The following is an 18,305-nucleotide window of genomic DNA, read 5'->3' on the forward strand; positions in this document are numbered from 1 at the left end:
CCACATTTTGTGGAGCTGGGCTGCTCAGTCAATATGAATTTTTATATGCCTCAATCACTGATTCAGGTACAACCTGTATCTGCAGGTACCAAAGTGGATTATTGCCTGATAGCTGTTCGTTAGCTGAGAGCATGTTCTCTGTCCTTCCTTTACAGATGTATTAGAAAGATGCTATCTCGTTGTAGGGAGGCTGCTAAAAATATTGATGCGAGACCTATTGGAAAGTAATGTCATTTCCATTGGCTCCAGCTCAGCTCCAGGAAAATCCGCGTGCCGCTTCCTCCTCCTGCCGCCACGCCGCGCGGGTGCGTGCGGCTCCCTGCACCGTGTTCCCAGCTCTAGGGTTGCAGATCCTCCCGAGCACCAGAGCCAGAAATGAGAAATTGGTGCTACTCTTCTGCCACTTCCATTTCACTGTGTCCCCAACAGCCATAGGAAAAATGGGACAGGGTGGTCCCTCCTCGTGCGAGCGCCGGGCTCTGCTGTTGGCAGGAGAGCGCTTCCTCCGGAGACGTGGCCACCTCTTGGCAAAGGGCTCCTGAGGGTCTGGCCTCTGGTGTCGAGGTGTCCCAGGGGCTCAGAGTGGGACAGAGACCTTGGTGGCCGAGGGAGCTGCTCCGCCAGGCTACTCCTGGTCATTGTGGTCTGGGGAGGGAAATTATTTCTGGGTTTTCTCCATGGCTGGTGGACTCTTCCTGGCTGGAGGAGCCACGGAAAGGGAGAGGGGCCCCTCAGCAGGGTCTTCCTTAAGGCCTTACCTTACTTTTAGACAGTTGTCATTATCTTTGTCTAAAGGTCATGGCTAAATTGAATAAAAGGAAAGCTGTGTGTTCCTGTCGATGCACAATGGCAGTATTGACTTTCGTAATCCAGTTTGCTGAGGGGTGAGAGAATTAAATTAGATATCTAAGCACAGAAATTGAGAGCCTTTGAAAACAAAGATAAGGAGACAGCCTGTATTTTCCTTTTCCTGGGAGCTCTGGGCTCAAGATTTTGCAGGTGTGTCATCTGATCCATGGCTTGCATCGATCAAAACTGTGCCAATGCATATTTAATTAGCAAGGGGACCCTGGATGCATTATGGCCATCATCCCTATATTGAATGGACTGTCAGACTTTCTGAATGCCTCCCCACCCCCCCGCTTCGTTGTTTGGGGAGCTTCTGCATTTTGTCTGAGCAGCTAAAAGTTTCTTTGTTTTTAGCTGGTGATGCATACAGCACCACTGAGGAGAATACAAACAAGTAAAGTCCTAAAGTGTTTATTTTGTCTAGGAAAAAGGGCTGAACCAATTTGAATCCTTTGGGTAACGGATTTTTGTATCTCTTGGAATTAAAAAAACACAGTCGAACGATGTTTACTTTAAGAATATTTTATTATAACAAATAAAATCTGTGCTGTGGGATTTCTTAAGGAAGCCTTTGATGACAATTTGAATTAAGTCAAAATTAACGTTTGCTACTGCAAAGGAATAAATAGAAAATGTTCCAGAAATGAATCAGTAAGCAGGAATCAAAGGCTGTAAACTGTTTTAAAAACAAACATTTAGAAGTGAATCAAATAGTTGTTTGTAATATCAAGGAACAAATATGGGAATACACAGATTCCCCACATTCTAGGCTATCACACGATAGCAGTAAATCATTTATGGGCTTGTGAGAACAAAGAAAGTTGATTTAAAATGAAACCATTTTGATAGAGCTTTAGGGTCTCGCAGCCTCTCGGTGAAGTTTCGTGTTCTTATTTCCAGCGAAGCGGGAAGTAATGGGAAATTTCTGCAGCCAAAAAAAGTTAGGCGGGGAGTTGTGGAGATCTTTGTTTGCGTCCACCTTGGTACAAAGCCGCTCCAGCAGACAGAGTGTTGCCTGATAAACAGATGTAATACACAAAGTCTGCTTACAATACCGAGCAACAGACTGTGGGCACATGTTTTGGGCTCATTCAAACTCATCAGCATAGTCTAGCTGGCTGTTTTGTTGCTAGTCTGCTTACGGGGTAGCTTAGGAGCGTCTTACTGGTGAAGTAACAAGGAGGGTTTTTTTGCCACAAAAGTTTCGTGGCAGGGGCTGATGGGAAAATCATTTGCATACATCTTGTTACAAAGGCTGACTACTTCCTGGCTTAGACAAAGTGTTGCCTGATAAACAGACTTAACACACAAATGTCTGTCTGGAATAAACAACAGCAAGCTTTGATTTACATTTCTATTATCAAAGATAATCTCTTTCCCAGTGTACAGGAATTAAGAGTCCTCGCCTTATAAAAAAAAACTAAAAAAAAACAACAACAAAAAAAAACCAGGCTGGCACCACAGGGATTTTACCACTGCAGAACCTCGTTGGGGAGCCGTGGGGATGGGGTGTACGGTGCAGGGGGTATGGAATAAAACTGGGAATCTGGTGTGGGCGTGTACATGTGTGATGGTGAGGTGGATGATAATGAAGCACTTTGAACTCCCTATAAAAGTTGACTTGAAAGAAATGGCTGGAGTAAAATGGAGAGCCAGGCCTTCCTTTAAAGAAATCCTAGTAGCCACCAAAATCACTATAAATAATAATTGTAACATATATGAAGCGACCCCTATGTGTTTATATTATAATGTATAATGAAGGGAAAGTGAGTGTAAAGAAGCCCCAATCCTGGTGCTGGTTTCTGTTTGTCAATCCCGTAAGCTCACCACATAAGACTGTATATAAAAGAGCATGATTTAGATTTTTTTTTTTTTAAACATATATAAATCTTTGGTAGAATCCATGCCCAAAATTATAGATGAAAAATTTATTGCATGAACACAACCCAGCCATATAAATTTTTTATTACAAATAGGACTCTGAAACTTGAATAAAATATGTCAGTTTATTATACAATATTCCCCCCACCCCCAAAACATGATGTGAATGGAAAATTTAATTTGTGCACTTCTGTGGTGCTTCTGCGAGGTGCTGGGCTGGTGGTGGAGGAGAGGAACCTGCTGTCTTTCACTGCAGAGCAGGCTCAGCATGGGCAGTGGCAGTGCTGCCTTGCTCATCTGGCATCGCTGGTCATTTTTTTCCTGCACTATGCGGGGATCACCTTTACTGTTTCCAGGATAGATGTGTCTGCACCTGTGGTAGCTCGCGGGCTGCTCAGAGGCTCAGGTTCTGCTGGGGAGCGGCTCTACAGAGGTAAAAAATGATCCTGGCACCCATTCACTGGGTTTGCACAGAGCAGCAGACAGTAAATAGGGTCACTGCCACCCCAGCGAATCCCAGGCTGGATTCAGCCCACCCTGGAAAGCGTGGTGTATTTCTGGGAGTGCTCCACAAAGTGTCCCATCTCCCCAGTCAGGTAGCCATGGAGAGGTTTAGCACTGGGAAGGGCCATGGCACTCGAAAGAGGCTTTTTTGGTGGAGAAGTGCAACAACACTTCACCGTCTGTGTCACAGTCTACAAAAAAGAACAACATTGTCAGTCTGTTGACATTGGTCCTGTCCACGGGCCAGACTTTCCTGGGAAGGTTTTATTCTTTCCAAACAATGGAGCGCTCCCTTCCAGTGCCGCCAGCCCTGCTTCCATGCAGCCGCCGTGCAGCCCAGCTGGAGCTGTGCTCCTGCTGCTGCTGAAAAGGAAAACTGCAGACTGAAAAGTCCAGAGCTTCCGTCCTGGAGCTGGAGGTCCCTGCCTGCGTATGGTTTGGGATAAGGCAGATCTGGGGCCCGGTCGTGCTGGGGTAGCATATGCTTAAGGAACAGATCCAAGAGGAGCAGGGAATAGAAACTTGATAGAAAATGCTACTTTGAAAAACTAGCCTGTTTTGTTGTTTGGGTTTTTTTTTTTTCCTTTATCCCTTCATCATAATTGATTCTTGGAAGTAGAGAGTAAAATACCTTCAACATGTTTTTTTGCTCCTGTTTACCATGGTTATGGTTGACACCAGATCCCCTTGAGCTTTTCTTGCCCAGGTGCCTTGGGCCCAGACTTGCTCAAACCCCGGCTAGCTCAGGGTTAAAAATTCCAACCACTAACTTTTCTCTAACTAAAAAAGCCCCCAAATAAAACCCATTGTGATATTCAAGGTTAAGCTTCCTTAAACATAAAACTAGATTCCTTGGTGATTTTTTTTTTTTTTTTAATCAGCAATCTTAATAGTGGTTCCTCACTATAATATTTCCAACTCCATCTGAAATCATTTAAATCCTCCCCTTAATAACATGCACTTTATTGTAATATACAGATTCTTTGGCTTCCTACCAGCCTTAGCTTAAGGCACCAATGAAACTCGTTGCCGCAGGGGGCCGTGGATTCAAGAGGGGCTCGCATCTACTGTATATTTTGTTTTGTGTGTTTTCCAATGGCTCTAATTATTGCAGGTGGTAGAATTTAACTGGCAGTGTTGTTGCTAAAGAAAATAGGCATAAAGTGTATACTGTTTTGCAGAGTGGCTATCAAATATATAGAAAAGAGAAAATCAAATGAATTGTTAAACTGCTCTATAGTAAGTGATTTTATTGATTTAATGCAAATGCTTATGAAAACGATCTTCCATTTATATCTATTATGTATGGGCAAAAATTAATTTATTCCTCCGGTCACCTGTTTGGCTAACTGACTCAGCAGGACAGACATTCCCCCTCCTGTTGTAGCCGAGCCCAGAAAACACTAAACGTTCAGAAAACTGGAATTTGAAAGTTTCCATGTGCAAAACAACAAAAAAGCCCCGACAGGAGTTAGTGCCAACTGCTGAAAAAGCAGAGAGCGAGCGGTGGAGGCTGAGCAAGACTCCCTCGTCCTAGGCAAGACTGTAAAACACAACGGCTCTGATTTTGCCAATCCCTTAACCATGTGGCGGCACATTTATATGTGCCGGATCATCTGCGGCATCTGAATAAAATCAGGGAAGCAAAATTCTGCATATAAACATTTTGGCTAAGTGCCTTAACTCAGTCTTCTTATCTGGGGTTTCCACAAGATGCCACCTTGCATAACAATGCTGAGCACACGCTTGCCCAGTCCATGTTTTCAGTAGCCTCCCGTGATCCCCACCGCAGGATTGAGTGGCTTTAATTCTACCTCATCCTGCATTTTAGTGCCCTGTGCCTCTTCATGAAGAATACTGCTTTAAAGCTGTGTTGTCTTTTCCGTGGAAATTAATATTTAATTTTAGCAGAAGGGGCGGGTTGCAGGGAAGCAGAATTAGGAAAAACGCTGTCGCCGGAGCCAAGGTGATAAAAGGAGAAAGTTAAAGATTCAGTGTGCAAACAAATGTCCTACGGCCAGTGGAGCCCCTCTTGTGCCACTAGCCTTGGTGTTGGAAAAACAGCGCTCAACGCAGACAAAAGTACTTTGTTTGTTTCTCCCAAGCCAGGAGCAGCTCGGGCTGCGTGTGCTGCCCACCGGCTGCAGGGCTGTGCTGGAGCCAAGGTGCCAGCGCCGAGCCCGGCTCCCGCGGCTGCCACCGCGGCCTTCTCGCCGCCTGCCCAGGTTGTTTCAAATTTTAGAAAGGGAAACAGGCTCCCAGTCGCACATTTCAGCAGGAACTTCTCCAAATCTATAAATTTTTGTGGAATTCCGAGCCTACTTGAAACGTAAAGCCCAAACTCTGATTGAGCCATGGCTGGCTGGAGGGAAAGACAAACCTAAAAAATAAGCAAAAGCCTAATGCCCGCCCTGTAAAATGAAATCCGTTGAATGTTGACTTTGAATGTTAACTAAATATTTTACATTCCTAATATTTTACCTTTGTGTCTACCTTTGTGGTATCGGAAACATGAAACTTCTTGCCAAAATCGAGTCTCCAGAGTACAACAGCACTGTGCATGTTACCCCATAGTGTATCTGCTAGCACTGATTCCAGCTTCGGGGAGAGAGAATTCAGAAGATCAGTATTTAAAACAAAATTGCAAAAGTGAGGATATTTTTTTTTTTTCCCTGAGGTTCATTGGTGAAATTATTAAAAATAATAAATACAAAAGAGAGGAAAAGGATTCTGGGGCACACTGGGTATATATCAGTTTTAGGGGAATTTCATTGATTTTAAATAGAAGTATCACGACTGAAGCTTTCTTTGCTAAATATTTTGAGTGTTTATATTCTGATATTTATTAAATTTGGTTTTGTGAGTGCTTTTTTTTACTTGTAGTTTTTAATTTATACAAGATTGTCCTCTAAGCTTCTGAATGATACCTAAAGCAGACAGTCAGCAGGTAAAAAAAAATTTGAATATTTAAAATAGGCATTTTCTTTATAGTGCTCTGCGGTAATTAAAATCTTCATTTGCTTAAAAGCAAGGAACCTTTTTAAAGCAATAAATTAGCATTGCTTGACCCAAGGTCACTAGTAGTACTGCTTCTTCCAGCACTATTAATACCTCAAAGAAAAAGAAGGGGTGGTGTTATGACTCTGTTGCAATAGAAGTAAGATTTTCAATTTAATCACAGTTAAGTGTCGTGACCTTTTGATCTTGCATTGACTTCTCACTGAAATGTGGTAGAATTTCAGACAGCTAATTCCAAACTCTGCAAAGTCAAGGTGAAGTCAGAAAATAGGTTTGCCACGATGAGGGGTGGTTTTGAGGCAGTAGCAAGTGGTTTCATCACCTAAGTTCTGTTTCACAGCAAAAACTTTTTCTACAGGATCAATAAATTACAGAATAATTTCTGGGGAAAGGAAAAAAAAATTGTATTAATTGCAAAACCCAGTAATTTGGGGTTTTTTTTAAAAAAAATATTTTTTCCCACAGGTAAAGGGACCTTTTTTTCCTAGTTCATAGTGACAGAAATAATTAAGAAGGAAAACACTATTTGACTAAAGCTTCTACTAAGAATAATTTTCGGACCAAAGAGTGATCATCTTCACATAAAGTAGAGTTAATAACATGTAAAAAATGCAAAACACTCGTATTTACACATACCCATTTATAGGTCATTTTATTATTTTAGGCAAATAAATTGTGCTCATTGGAGAGTGTTAGCTGGGAGTTTGTAGGATTATTTACACAAGTTCTAAAGCAGGTCATCCACTATCTGGTCTCACTTATCCCACTGCAAATCACCACCAGCACATTTTAGGGATCTCGTAGTGCTGTAACCACTGCGAAAGTACGCCAGAAAATCAGCTCTTCCCTCAGTTTTGCAGATCTTGTTCCAGAAATGTGTAGCCAACAATCTCCACGACTATGTAGGGTTGCTTAGTTACCTTTCTATGCCTGCTTGGAGATATGTTTTGAGACTTTACTATGTGTTGGAGTAAGGCTCTGGTTTGTATACAACATAGAGGCTGCATTATAAAAAACATGTAGGAGAGTCGTTTAAATATGCCTTCTTTAAAAAGAAGGCTTCTCAAAGCTTAATTTATGCCAACACACACCCCAAGCACTCTGTGCAGTGCCGTAAACAAGATTCCCTTTTTTTTTTTTTTTTTGGTGTTTTTGGTTTTTGGTTTTTTTTTTTTTGTTTGCTAGCAAACATATTACCTAGGCACGGGACTTTTACATTATCATGTCCTAGTGCAACCAACACTCCTGTCCTCAGTTTGTACTCTCAGCCTTTTGAGGAAGTCTGGCGCCTCTGATCTATTTTCCACAGCAGACCCTGTAATTTTTGGCTGTATTTTATGTTTTTCAGATTCAAGTCAATCTGAAAGTCCCAGCCAGCCAAGTGAAGCTGATATTAAGGACCAGCCAGAAAATGGTAAGTTCTTACCTGCTGCTCCTGCTTTGGGATAGTAAAACAGCCCATATTTATAAAGATTTTTTTTTTTCCCCCATGTCTAATATAAAAAGATGATCCAGAATAATTGACATGGGAAGGCTACAAAGAGGTTGTGCACTCTCCTCATAGTTAAAATGCTACTGTTTCACTAATCTAAGGTAGCATTTGTTTCTCCAGTTCTGGAGAGAGACTTTTTTTTTTCCCCCTTTAAAAATAATTTTAATTAGGGAGATGCCATTAAAGAGCCTGCTGTATGCAACCCTTATCCTTATTCCTCCATAGCAAAGGCTTTCAGTCCCTGGGCCTTGAGTCATGACCTTCAGGGGAGCAGATACTGCAGGAAAACAGATCAGGGAGGCTCAGCTACAGCTCCTTGGTGCTTCTCTCCGTGTTCTGAAGAGGCAGTGGCTGGAGTGGAAGCAGCAGCAGGGCTGGGACTTTTGGGAGAACTCATATTCCTTGGACCAGGACAGATTCAAAGTAGAAGCAATGGCTTTTACTGAACCAATGGCTTGCTTTGTAAAGCAGCCTGGAAAAAAAAAAAAATCATTCAATAATAGTGGATTTCTGTAGGGACTGTACGTGAAAGGATGAATATGTGTGTAATGGAACAGCTTCTCTTCCTTTCTGTGTTTAGCTAAGGTAGACCCCAACAATTTTTGTTGGCCCATTGGCAACTGAGTTTTGTTTTACTACTTATATGTAGGGCTTAGAATGTCTCCCAAAGTGAAAGGGATGATTATTATTGACAGTTTTTCTTGACTTTTTGGTCCATAACCAGATTTTTTTTTGTAAGACCTAAATGTAGATTTGGTTATCCACTGTACTTGGGGTCTACTCTGCATACACAGAAAAGAATTTGTGCAAAGGGTTTATGCCTCTGAAACCCTGTCACCATTTCTGGGATGTGGAAATCCATGTAGAAATACAGTCTCTGTAATAATGCACATGTGATTTCCCTTTCACAGAGCTTTGCCTTAAACCCCTACAGCTGTGAGTGTGTTCAGTGAGCATTTTGGGGGTTTCATTAGCAGCCAAACAAGCTGCAAGGGACAGTGAGGCTGAGGGGCTACCTTCACATCCGGACTGCTTTGGGGTTAGGGTTTAAACAGGGGATAATACTAAGGGAAGAAGAAGAGGTTTAGGTAAATAAAAACCTTTAAACTACCAACATGAGATACAGGACATAGAACATAGAGCTCATTGGACTGGTGAGATTTTGGCTTTGGGGTCTCCTGTATTTTCCTCCCATTAGATATGAAAGGTTTCATATTTTGATAGATTTTGTGCTGTTCATCTCTAAACATACCGTCTTAAAACATTGCTGTTGTTTCTGAAAGACAGCGCCTAATTTCCCTTATCAATCCTGTTCACAGAAATTCTAATTTGTAGCCAAAGGATTGCAAGGTTAAGAGAAGAACTGACTAAACTGTGATTTTTGTTCTGCCAATTCTGCTATTTTTTTTTTTATGGGGAATATGTTGCCTCTGTTTATTAAATCATATTTTAATTTAGAATGTATTAGGCACCAAGCATGTTATTATTTTGTGTTTAGATACTATGCTTTCGCAGCTATTAAAGCACAGTTCTTCTTACCCTGCAGTTTCTTAGTGTTTAACAAAGCTTGCTACTCAACAACTGCCCCAAAAAGCAGCAATGTCAGTGTTTAATAATGTAGAATCTCTAAGAGCCTAGTGAAATGAAATATCTCTGATTTGGAGCCTGACTCTTCTTTGTAAAACAATCTTTTAGTGAATTCTTGGAACTTTGCTGGTGACCTGCAAAAGGTACTTTTTTTTTTTTTTTTTTTTTAATTTTTTTTAAATAAACAGGAAAAGGATTTTTCTTTTTTTTTCTTTTTTCTCACTTTTACTAAAGGGTACTTTTCCCCACCACAGCGGCAGCCTCCTCACTGGTTCTGCACCTTTTGCAGTGCGTGTGTGGGAGATTTTCTAACCCAGAGTGTTGGCCCTGAAGCGCTCGTTCCCCCCGGGCAGGCGCTGAGCTCATTCCCAGCACACACAGCCCCCAGCTCCGGGGTACCCGGCATAGATCAACACAGATCTGCAGCTCTTATCTCCTGAACGTGAGGATGAAAGCAAAACTGCAGGCTTTAGAAAATGAAAAACTGCACGCACAGAAACGGACACAATAAATCATATTAACTGCGGTGTTCTACACTTGCTGTAGACCCACTTCCACCGGGCCTGATCCAAACCCCTCTGGAGTCAATGGGAGGCTCATAATTGATTTTACTGAGAGTGGGAATGAGCCCACACAGAGAGGAATTTTAAATATATATATATATATATATATATATATATGTATGTGTGTATGTTTGGGGTTTTTTTAATCGAAGAAAAAATAGAATCATGAATAATCTCATTCCCACTGATGCCAACAGTGGAGTGACCAGATTGAGGGCAGGTTTGGAAGCATTTCTGCATGTGTTTCTGGAAGGCACAAAGAACTGTATCGATTCAGTGCTGCCTTTTCCATGCTTGCATTCCTTCATTTTAAAAAAATAAATCTTTAAAGGCCTTGTGAGGGTTATACAGCCTCTCTACTTGCCTGTTAATATCCTTTCTGTTCCACTCCATAAATTCTAGAGCTATTTATTATACACATATATTTTGCATACCTTGAGTAATGTAGGTTCAGAAGGGTCAACTATATGGCCCTGAAAAAGAAGGCCTCCTACTACAGATTTTAATTTATCATTCTAAATTGTATGTGTTGTTTTGCAAGGCCTATATGTCTAACCTTCATTGAAGTGAAGTTCATGGGAAAAAAAGCTTCTCTCTTTTAGAGCCACTCCTGTTTTATAATAGTGGGATTTGCTGATGCATTTTCTGGAGCAGAATCGTCACAGACAGGGAAGATGGTGACATCTTCTGATCTCAGTGGTGGCTTCCACACCAGCTCTGGCCTTTCCCTCAGCCTTCATTAAGCCAGAATAGTTTTTAGGCAGTCATCCAGTCACCACTGCAAATATTTAACAGAAATATTCAGCATTTAATTATTTCTAAAGAGAGAGATGCAGCTTGATGGCCATGAAAAGCAAACATGCAGGCGAGACAGGGCTCATTGGTGCATGGATGGTCCAGGGTCCAGATGTTTTGTGCTGGAGCTGGGGGTAAAATTAACACAGGGTGTGCACAGTGCTGCCCTGTCACCATGGGAAACAGCTTTTTGGGGGGAGGCAGAAAATCCAGAATTCCTCTGTTTGTTATATGGGTGAGGAAATTTGCAGGAGGGATAATGAAAGAGGCCAGCAACTTCATCTGAAAGGCAGGAGCATGTTTCGATGCCCTGATATTTTGCTCAAACGAGGGATTTTTTCTGACCAGCTGGGTGGAACACCCATGTGGAAAATTCCCCACTTTTGTAGTTGCCTAATGGTATGTAAAAGCTTCATTTCAGTTGGCACCGCAAAGTGATTTTGCAATTCACCCAATCAAAATAAAAAAAAAAGGTTATTGATTTTAAAAGCTTGTTAAAAGCACTGGTTTGGTGTTGTGTTTTATAAACAAACTAGTTTTCAGTGAAGTCAGGATGACAAAATGGGTAGTCTGATGTAGTGAAGTGACCACATGCCTGGGGATCAGGAACAACTGAATTCCCAGCTCAGCACTGCTGTGGACTCTCTCTCAGGCTTTTATTCTCAGTTTCAGTCGTGGAAACAGCTATCAGCTAGATTTTCTTTTTGTAAGTAGGATTATTTTAAACTTTTGTAGGAAAACCTTTTGGTCTTTTTGTCTGCAAAGTGGGGATATTTGTGATTCTGGCTTTCAGAAAATATTAAAAGTGGGACCCTACTCTGCTCCATCAGGAGTTTAACCCTGGAGAAAGGCAGGGAGGATGTAGCACAGAGTGGTTAATAACCGTGGCACAGAGCTGTGCTGCTGCTGTCAGTAAATGGATGTCAGGCAATGTTTGTGTTTGATGTGGTGGCACTGGTGAATTAATAAGTGCAGCGTAAAGGTGCACACAAGGTGTGCTGTGCAAAAGCAGGAGAATGCTGTGTCATTTCTGACAGGCTGCTCGTGCCTCTCGAGCAGGGCGGGGCTGTGATTTGGTGGCTCAGAGTTGGTAGCACAGCACTTTAATTGTAGATGAGCGAATTCTTTTTAAAGAAGTTGGTAAATTCTCCCATTTCAAGTGAGCAGGGCAGCATTCATTATTACAGCTGACTACAAACGTGTGCCAAATCCATTGCTCAAACAATTTCTGTGGAGGGAGAGGCATTTTTCTAAAAAATAAAAATGTGTAATGCCCAAACCAAATGCTTTTTAGCTTTAATGCCATCTCACTGAGCTGCAAGTACCTTAACAGCACTGCAGGAAATGAAAGGCACATTGTTCATTGAAACATTAAAAAAAAAAAAGAAAGAGAACAGAAAAACAATGATGCACCGTAACTTGCAGAACTCGTTTTTCAGCCCTGAAGTAATTACACTGGACTTGTAAATATCATCTGTGAATTCTTTGCTTAAGTAGGGTTGGACTTGGGTATTAAACCTGAAAGAAATGTTTAAGTATATGCTTACTTTTCCATGCCTAAAAACAGAAAGGAAGAAATTCTGGTCTTTGAGCTGTGGGGGAAAGAGAAGGCCACAGTGGGAACAAATGCAGAGAAGTTTCTGCTTCTTCTCTAGGCAAAGCTGGTCACGGAAGGCATGAAACAGCTTTGGCTGCAAGGGAGGAGGGGATTATATGTGGGAAGACCCCTCTGCCTTAACTAACAGGCTGCAGAGTCCAGTCCCTCTGTGAATGCTTTCCTTCTGGTCCCTAATTTGGCATTCCATGCAGTGGGATAGCTTTCGCCAGTGGAAGTGGTGCCTGCCTGATCCCAGGCTTGGGCACTCTTCTCAGACTCAGAGTTCACCCTTCAAACCCTCCTCCCAAGCAGAGAACAAGTAACTGCTCTTTGTGGTTGTCCCCATCACTCAGGCGCATTGCAGGTTAAATGGGAGCTGACAGACATCCAGGTCCTTCCACAGCCAAATTTTTAACAAGTGGAAATGTTCTGCCTTCCAAGGCCATCCCTTATGCTCAGGCCATGCCTGACCTCTCGTCTCCACTGCTTCAGGTGGAGTCCAGCTGCCTCACAGGCTTCCAGAGCAGTGACAGAGCTTGATGCCAACTCACCAAGGAGGTGCTGGAGGTGTCTGGAGGCTCCTTTGTCCTTGGATAAGCCCCTCAGCTCCCACCTGAGGAGTGCAAGGACACGAGCAGTTCTCTGAACACACAATGCTGAAACTGGTGCTGTTAGAAAATACGTGGTCTCAGATGACTAACATTCCTGAAACACCTCATTTTCAGGAGATAACTGAGCCTTGCAGAGAAAGTTTTCTATCAGTTACAGCTGCAAAGGCAGTAATACAGTAACGGCAGCTTTTATTAATGTTCTTGTTCATGGGATTATTTGCATCAGAATCTTATAAATGCAAGAAGACTCTCCTCTCTTGTTTACAGAGCCACGCTGAGGAGTTATCACAGCCTGAGGGACTAATCTAAAATTAACTTTCTTCAGAAAAAGCTTTTAAAAAAAAAACCCTTAGCATTTCCAATAAGGAATCTCATCGCTGGCGCTGAAGTCAGAGCTCCTGGTGATGTCAGCTTGTTTGCACCTTTGTAACTTGCCAGGACCAAATTCTGAACAGATTTGCACCCTTATGGATCACGTTGTCTGATGACTGGGAACAGCAGTGGGGAAATTTGTCCAGGCTTGGAAGCTGTGGCCGAGTCAGGGAGTACTGGTGGGGTTGGTCTCTTCTGGCTTCCCTGGGACTGGGCAGGACAGGCTGTCGACTCTAACAGGACCCATCAGCCAAGAAAAGTCTGCTGAGGTCCAACCTGTGTTTCATCACCCCCTGAGAGTGCCTGTAGGCAGCTCTGAGAGCCAGCGTTTCCCAAGGAAACAAAAGCAGATATGTCTGGTTATAAATTTAGCTTATGTGTGATATAGTCTTGCATTTCTCTCATCTTATTTCATTACATTACATTCCCAAAAAGAACTAGAAATACAGTACTTCAATCATAATAATTTAGAATTGAAACTTTGCAGCATCCAGGTGTGTTTCCCATCCAGATTTATGGCTGTCATGAAGAATCATCTGAATAATTAGGAAAGAAAACACCGTTTTTCCCTATATTACCATATCCTCTTTTGAGTCCAGACTGCGAGGCACAGTTACGCCATTCCCAGGATTTAGTGGGTCCTCTGGTAGGCTGAGGATTTAGCCTGCTTATCAGTGGCTGGCACTCTCTTGGGGGAATCCAGTGATGGCAAATGGCACTGACTGTCAGGCGAGAAACGGGAACGTCAGTGGGGTCAGTTGTGCAGCCACTGCTGGGGATGGCTGGAGACCCTTCTCATCAGTGACCTGCAGTGCTTGAGGCTTGGGGATTGACAGAGGGCTTCAGTTTTCACTGCTGCTAACCATTAACCTTCACAAGCAAAGCATTCCCACAAAAATTCATCCACGGCAAGTATGACAGGAAATATTCAAAGCATGAAATGAATGCTTATAGCATGACAAAGCAGTGCTTGAAAGACATGAAACGTTCATTACGCTTGGAGTGGCTGAACGCTGCAAAGGAGAGGAGAAATAAAAATGTGGCTTGAGTATATATTTTTATTTCTCCATGTGTGTGTACAGAAAAAAGGCAATGAACCTTTCCAGTGGATAAGGTGCATAAATACAGCTGCGATTATTCTAAGTCGTTTCAAAAATATATTTTTATTCTGTGGCTCCGTTCCATTCCTTCCCATGAATCTTTATCCACGAGATAACAGCAAGGGCCATCTAGAGGGCAGCTTGGAAATGGGATGGCCAGGAGCAGCCTCTTAGGGAACTCCCGAGCTTCCCTCTGCAGGGTCAAGGATTTTCTTTGTCCTGAGGGCACCTCAGTGCCAGGTCACTGCCCCCTCCTCTGTGGCGGCGCTGGGATGGGCAGGCAGCCATGGCACCCCCTGCTACCCATGTCCCACATTCCAGGATCCTGGACAGGGCATCTGGAGCTGTGAGCAACCTCCAGCTTTCCCTACAACTGTTTCTAATGTCTGTCTTCTTGAGAGAGTTGCTGTTTAATTAACAGCTGAGAGCTGGGTTGCGTCAGAGTAATTGCGGCCGCCGGAGCGGACCACAGGCTGAAGGATGCTTTGGAACACCACCCTGCCCACCACGAAGCTGGGCACTTAGGGAAAGGAGTTTATTTGTGGTATGAGCATCGTTTAATTTCTGTTGAGTGGAGAGGGAGAGGGGAGTTTATTAGTGGAAAGAGGATGTGGTGCCAAGGCCTGACTTGCAAAACAAAACCCCAAACCTTTCTATTTGTCTTTCTATGTAAAAATTCCCTAATGCTCGGTAATGTAAGACAAAGGGAAAATTTTACTTGCAGGAGAATTGCCTTCCACAATAACTAAGAAAAAAACCACAAAACGCCCACACCAGAGCAGCATGATCCAAAATGTGAACTTTTTACGCCTCCCCAACCTTCTAGGTTAGGCTTCCAACCAAGTGATCTTTTATTATCAACATGATATACCCTTGACATAATTTGGCGCAGTAAAGCTTCCTCTGCTGAACTTGTGATTTCATTTACTAGATCTGATGAAAGTTCTGTGAACCACGGTAAAATGTGATAATTAGTAGTTTAATTCTTTTAGGGTGTGCGTATTAATTGAAAAGGCTTGAACTATAAATACAGGGCCTGTGGATAAAAGCCCCCTCTGAAATCAGTCACTTATCCGAAGTACTCATTACTCCACATCTATTTAGGTGGTGTCTCTTTGTGGCAGTGTGGCAGTGAGTGGGAACCCTCCACTCAGAGATCACAGCAGCGAAACCCAGGCTGGCTCACCGCTGCTCTCCTGCCATCGGAAGTGCTCCCTGGCCAGAATTTTGCCCTCTGTGGTCAAACCACTGGAAGTTAAAAATGTGTGCTGGGAGCTGTGCTGTGCAGGCGAGCTGGGGAGGTGCTGGCTCCCTTCCTGCAGAAGGCGGAGGGGAAGAAGGCTTGAGGTGGAGGCAGTGGCAGCAGCGTCTGTGTGCGTGGGTGTCTTTCTGTTTTCCAACGAGTCCACCCAAGGGCATCAGAGATTCCCTGTGACCCCAGCCCCAGCCAGTCTGGCACATCTTAGCAAGCCATACGTTCCTCCTACTTACACACTTATCCTTCACTGTACCTGAGCTACCAGCACCTAAACTCCTGTGGCTTCAGCCAGAGCTTGGTCCATCCGGGCAGGAATGTCCAAGTGTAGATAAGGGATTGCACTTTCCCGCTCACACTCGGGTGTTCTTTTTCTCTGACTTCCTGACCAGTGCAGGAGGTGTTCTGTTGACTCCATACCTTTCCAAATATATCTACACACTATGAAAAGGTCTGTCGTTTTTTCACATCTTCCTCTGGTTTCTGCCTGTATGAATCTTGTGGTTTTACAGGTACAAGGTGGTTTTCTTTCAAATGGATCCAAACCTTCATACTCCTACTTGGTTTGCACACTCAGAAAAAACCCGTTTGTCTGCCTGTATTGTAGATTCATGGGTTAATCAGGTGCTTTCCAAGTCGCCTTAATTTGTAAACCTGGAGTTGTGTACACCAGCAGGGAGGTGCATGTGAAGGGCAACACACAGCTCCTGAAAGCAGCATACTGGACTGTAGCTGTTGTCAGGGAGGGCACTTTAGTGAGAGCAGGCTCCCAGAAAAGGCCTCATCACTTCCATAGCTAATTAGATACTATTTGTTAATGGCAGGTACTACTTTTTAATTGCAGAAGTTGCTAGCTAGGAACTGGAAAGAAACTTTAGGGGAACTCTCGTAGAGTTGTGAGAATAAAATCCCCTCTGAAGCCTGGCTCTGGTGTGACTGAAATGGAAAAGTACCAGATACGTTACTTGGAAAGTGAGAAGGAGACTTTTATTTGCAGTGATCCCCAAATATTTTCCCAGGAGCCAAGGAAGTGAGCATGGCAAAAGGGGCAGGAGGAAGGTGAGGCGAGTGAGCCACACTTGTGAACACACTCCTTTAACTCTGCTGTTGTTATCTGGCACAAGAAAGGGCGCCGCAAGTTGTTTACAGCAGTTTGTGTTGTTCGTTTCTGCTCCTTTTTTCAGGGCCCTATCTTCACTTGTACAACTTTTTTTCTGGGCTGTGATAGTGTCCAGATAGATTTTGGCGGTGGGGTGGTAGGAAGGTGCCAGTTGATTAAATGTGCTGCTTACTATGTGCATTTCATGTCTGCTGTCTTAACATTTTTTTGTTAACCACTGTTGCAACTGAAGAAAATGCTGAAGTTTGACAGTTGGGAGTGACTGCTGAGAATGTGCTGTAAACTATATCATCCCTCTGCCTTCTCCCTTTCTCCCCCTCCTGCTGGAACCAAATGATTTATAAAATGCCTTCACATTCTTGAGTGAGCTCACACTATCACCTCCAGGCACTGCACTGAGGAGTCTTAGGAGTGGATGGGAAGCACAGATCTGATAGCTGGTGTTTTTCTCTGAAAGAAAAAAAAAAAAAAAAAGGGCTGATTAAATTTAAAGGAGAAAAGTTTCCTGCTGTGCCCCAGAGTAAATCTGTAGTCACTGAAGCACTTTCTAGTAAACAAGAGATGTGCGTGGTTACAGTGGGGTTTTATTATTACCCACTGCCATTGTTTTCCATTTTCATAAGATTCAATTAATGCAATCATTTTAGAGTGTCTCTAATCATTACCTCCCGCCCTCCCTCACTTGCACTTGAAGCAAGGGGATCTGCTGCAAGCCACACTCTGGGATGAGGAGCTGGCACCTCGCTCCCGTCCCTGGTGAGGGGAGGCACAAGGAAGTGATAGGGCTGCTCCAGAGTATCCGAATAGTTCTCTTCTCTCTATCTGGCCTGTGCAGGACATATGGCCAGCACCCTAACCTTGTCTGTGGTGTGCCCTCCCATGGGGCCACCGTGGCACCCCAGAAGTCCCCCTGCCCTAGCCAGGCGCAGGGGTGTCAACACCAGCTCTCAGCCCACGGTGGGCCAAACCCCTTCCTGGTATTTCTTCTCCTGGAATCATAAGGGAGGGATGCTGCTTATGTAGCTGTACCACTCTCACTCTCAGAGAATCCAGACCTCTGTCCCTGTTATTTTTCTGCTTTAATTCCTTACTCTTAAGATTTTATCTGTAACAGAAGGCTCTTTGACAGCTGCATCTCAATTTGAAAACCTGCTGGTGTTTGGGGGGTGTCCTCACCTGACCAGCTTTGCACTGCAGACCTCCTGCAATTTTCCCACATGTTAGACCTCAAAGTCCTGATTTTCAGAATCGGGGAATTCGCATTCAGGAAGTTTCCAGCAGCAGAATGCAGTGAGCTGGCCATGTCCCCCACGCCATACAGAGGGGAGCCAATTTTATCGTACAGCCAAGCATGCCAGAGCTGGAGCTGCAGGAGGAAGGGAAGAGCTGAGAAGCAGGAGAGGGTGGACAGCAGCTTGACAGACTGAGGTGGCTGTGGTTTTGAGGCAGGAGGAGATCCCCACAGATTTTTGTGAGGGAAGACTTAGAGCAGTGGTTGGGTAGTGGCCCACGGCTCCATTTAAATCAATAACAAAGTGGGCTAGAAAGGATGTGACAACCC

The 18,305-nt window shown here is 43.5% G+C and overlaps 1 protein-coding gene across 9 annotated transcripts in view; it reads left to right on the plus strand.

The window, feature by feature from the left end:
- The window catches only part of NFIA (nuclear factor I A), a gene marked incomplete at its 3' end in the record, with an annotated part of 250,179 nt that overhangs the window by 128,303 nt on the left and 103,571 nt on the right, over positions 1 to 18,305 (plus strand). For 8 of the 9 annotated variants that reach the window (XM_082287369.1, XM_082287371.1, XM_082287370.1 and 5 more), the window contains exon 3: positions 7,601 to 7,666. The exons of the other annotated variant lie outside the window; for it this stretch is intronic. In XM_082287369.1, coding sequence (XP_082143495.1) covers positions 7,601 to 7,666 — 66 coding nt within the window. The remainder of the gene's footprint in view (positions 1 to 7,600; positions 7,667 to 18,305) is intronic. 9 annotated transcript variants of the gene reach the window in all.

Source organism: Coloeus monedula (genome assembly GCF_965178545.1).
Source record: "Coloeus monedula genome assembly, chromosome: 9".
NCBI classification, from domain to species: domain Eukaryota; kingdom Metazoa; phylum Chordata; class Aves; order Passeriformes; family Corvidae; genus Coloeus; species Coloeus monedula.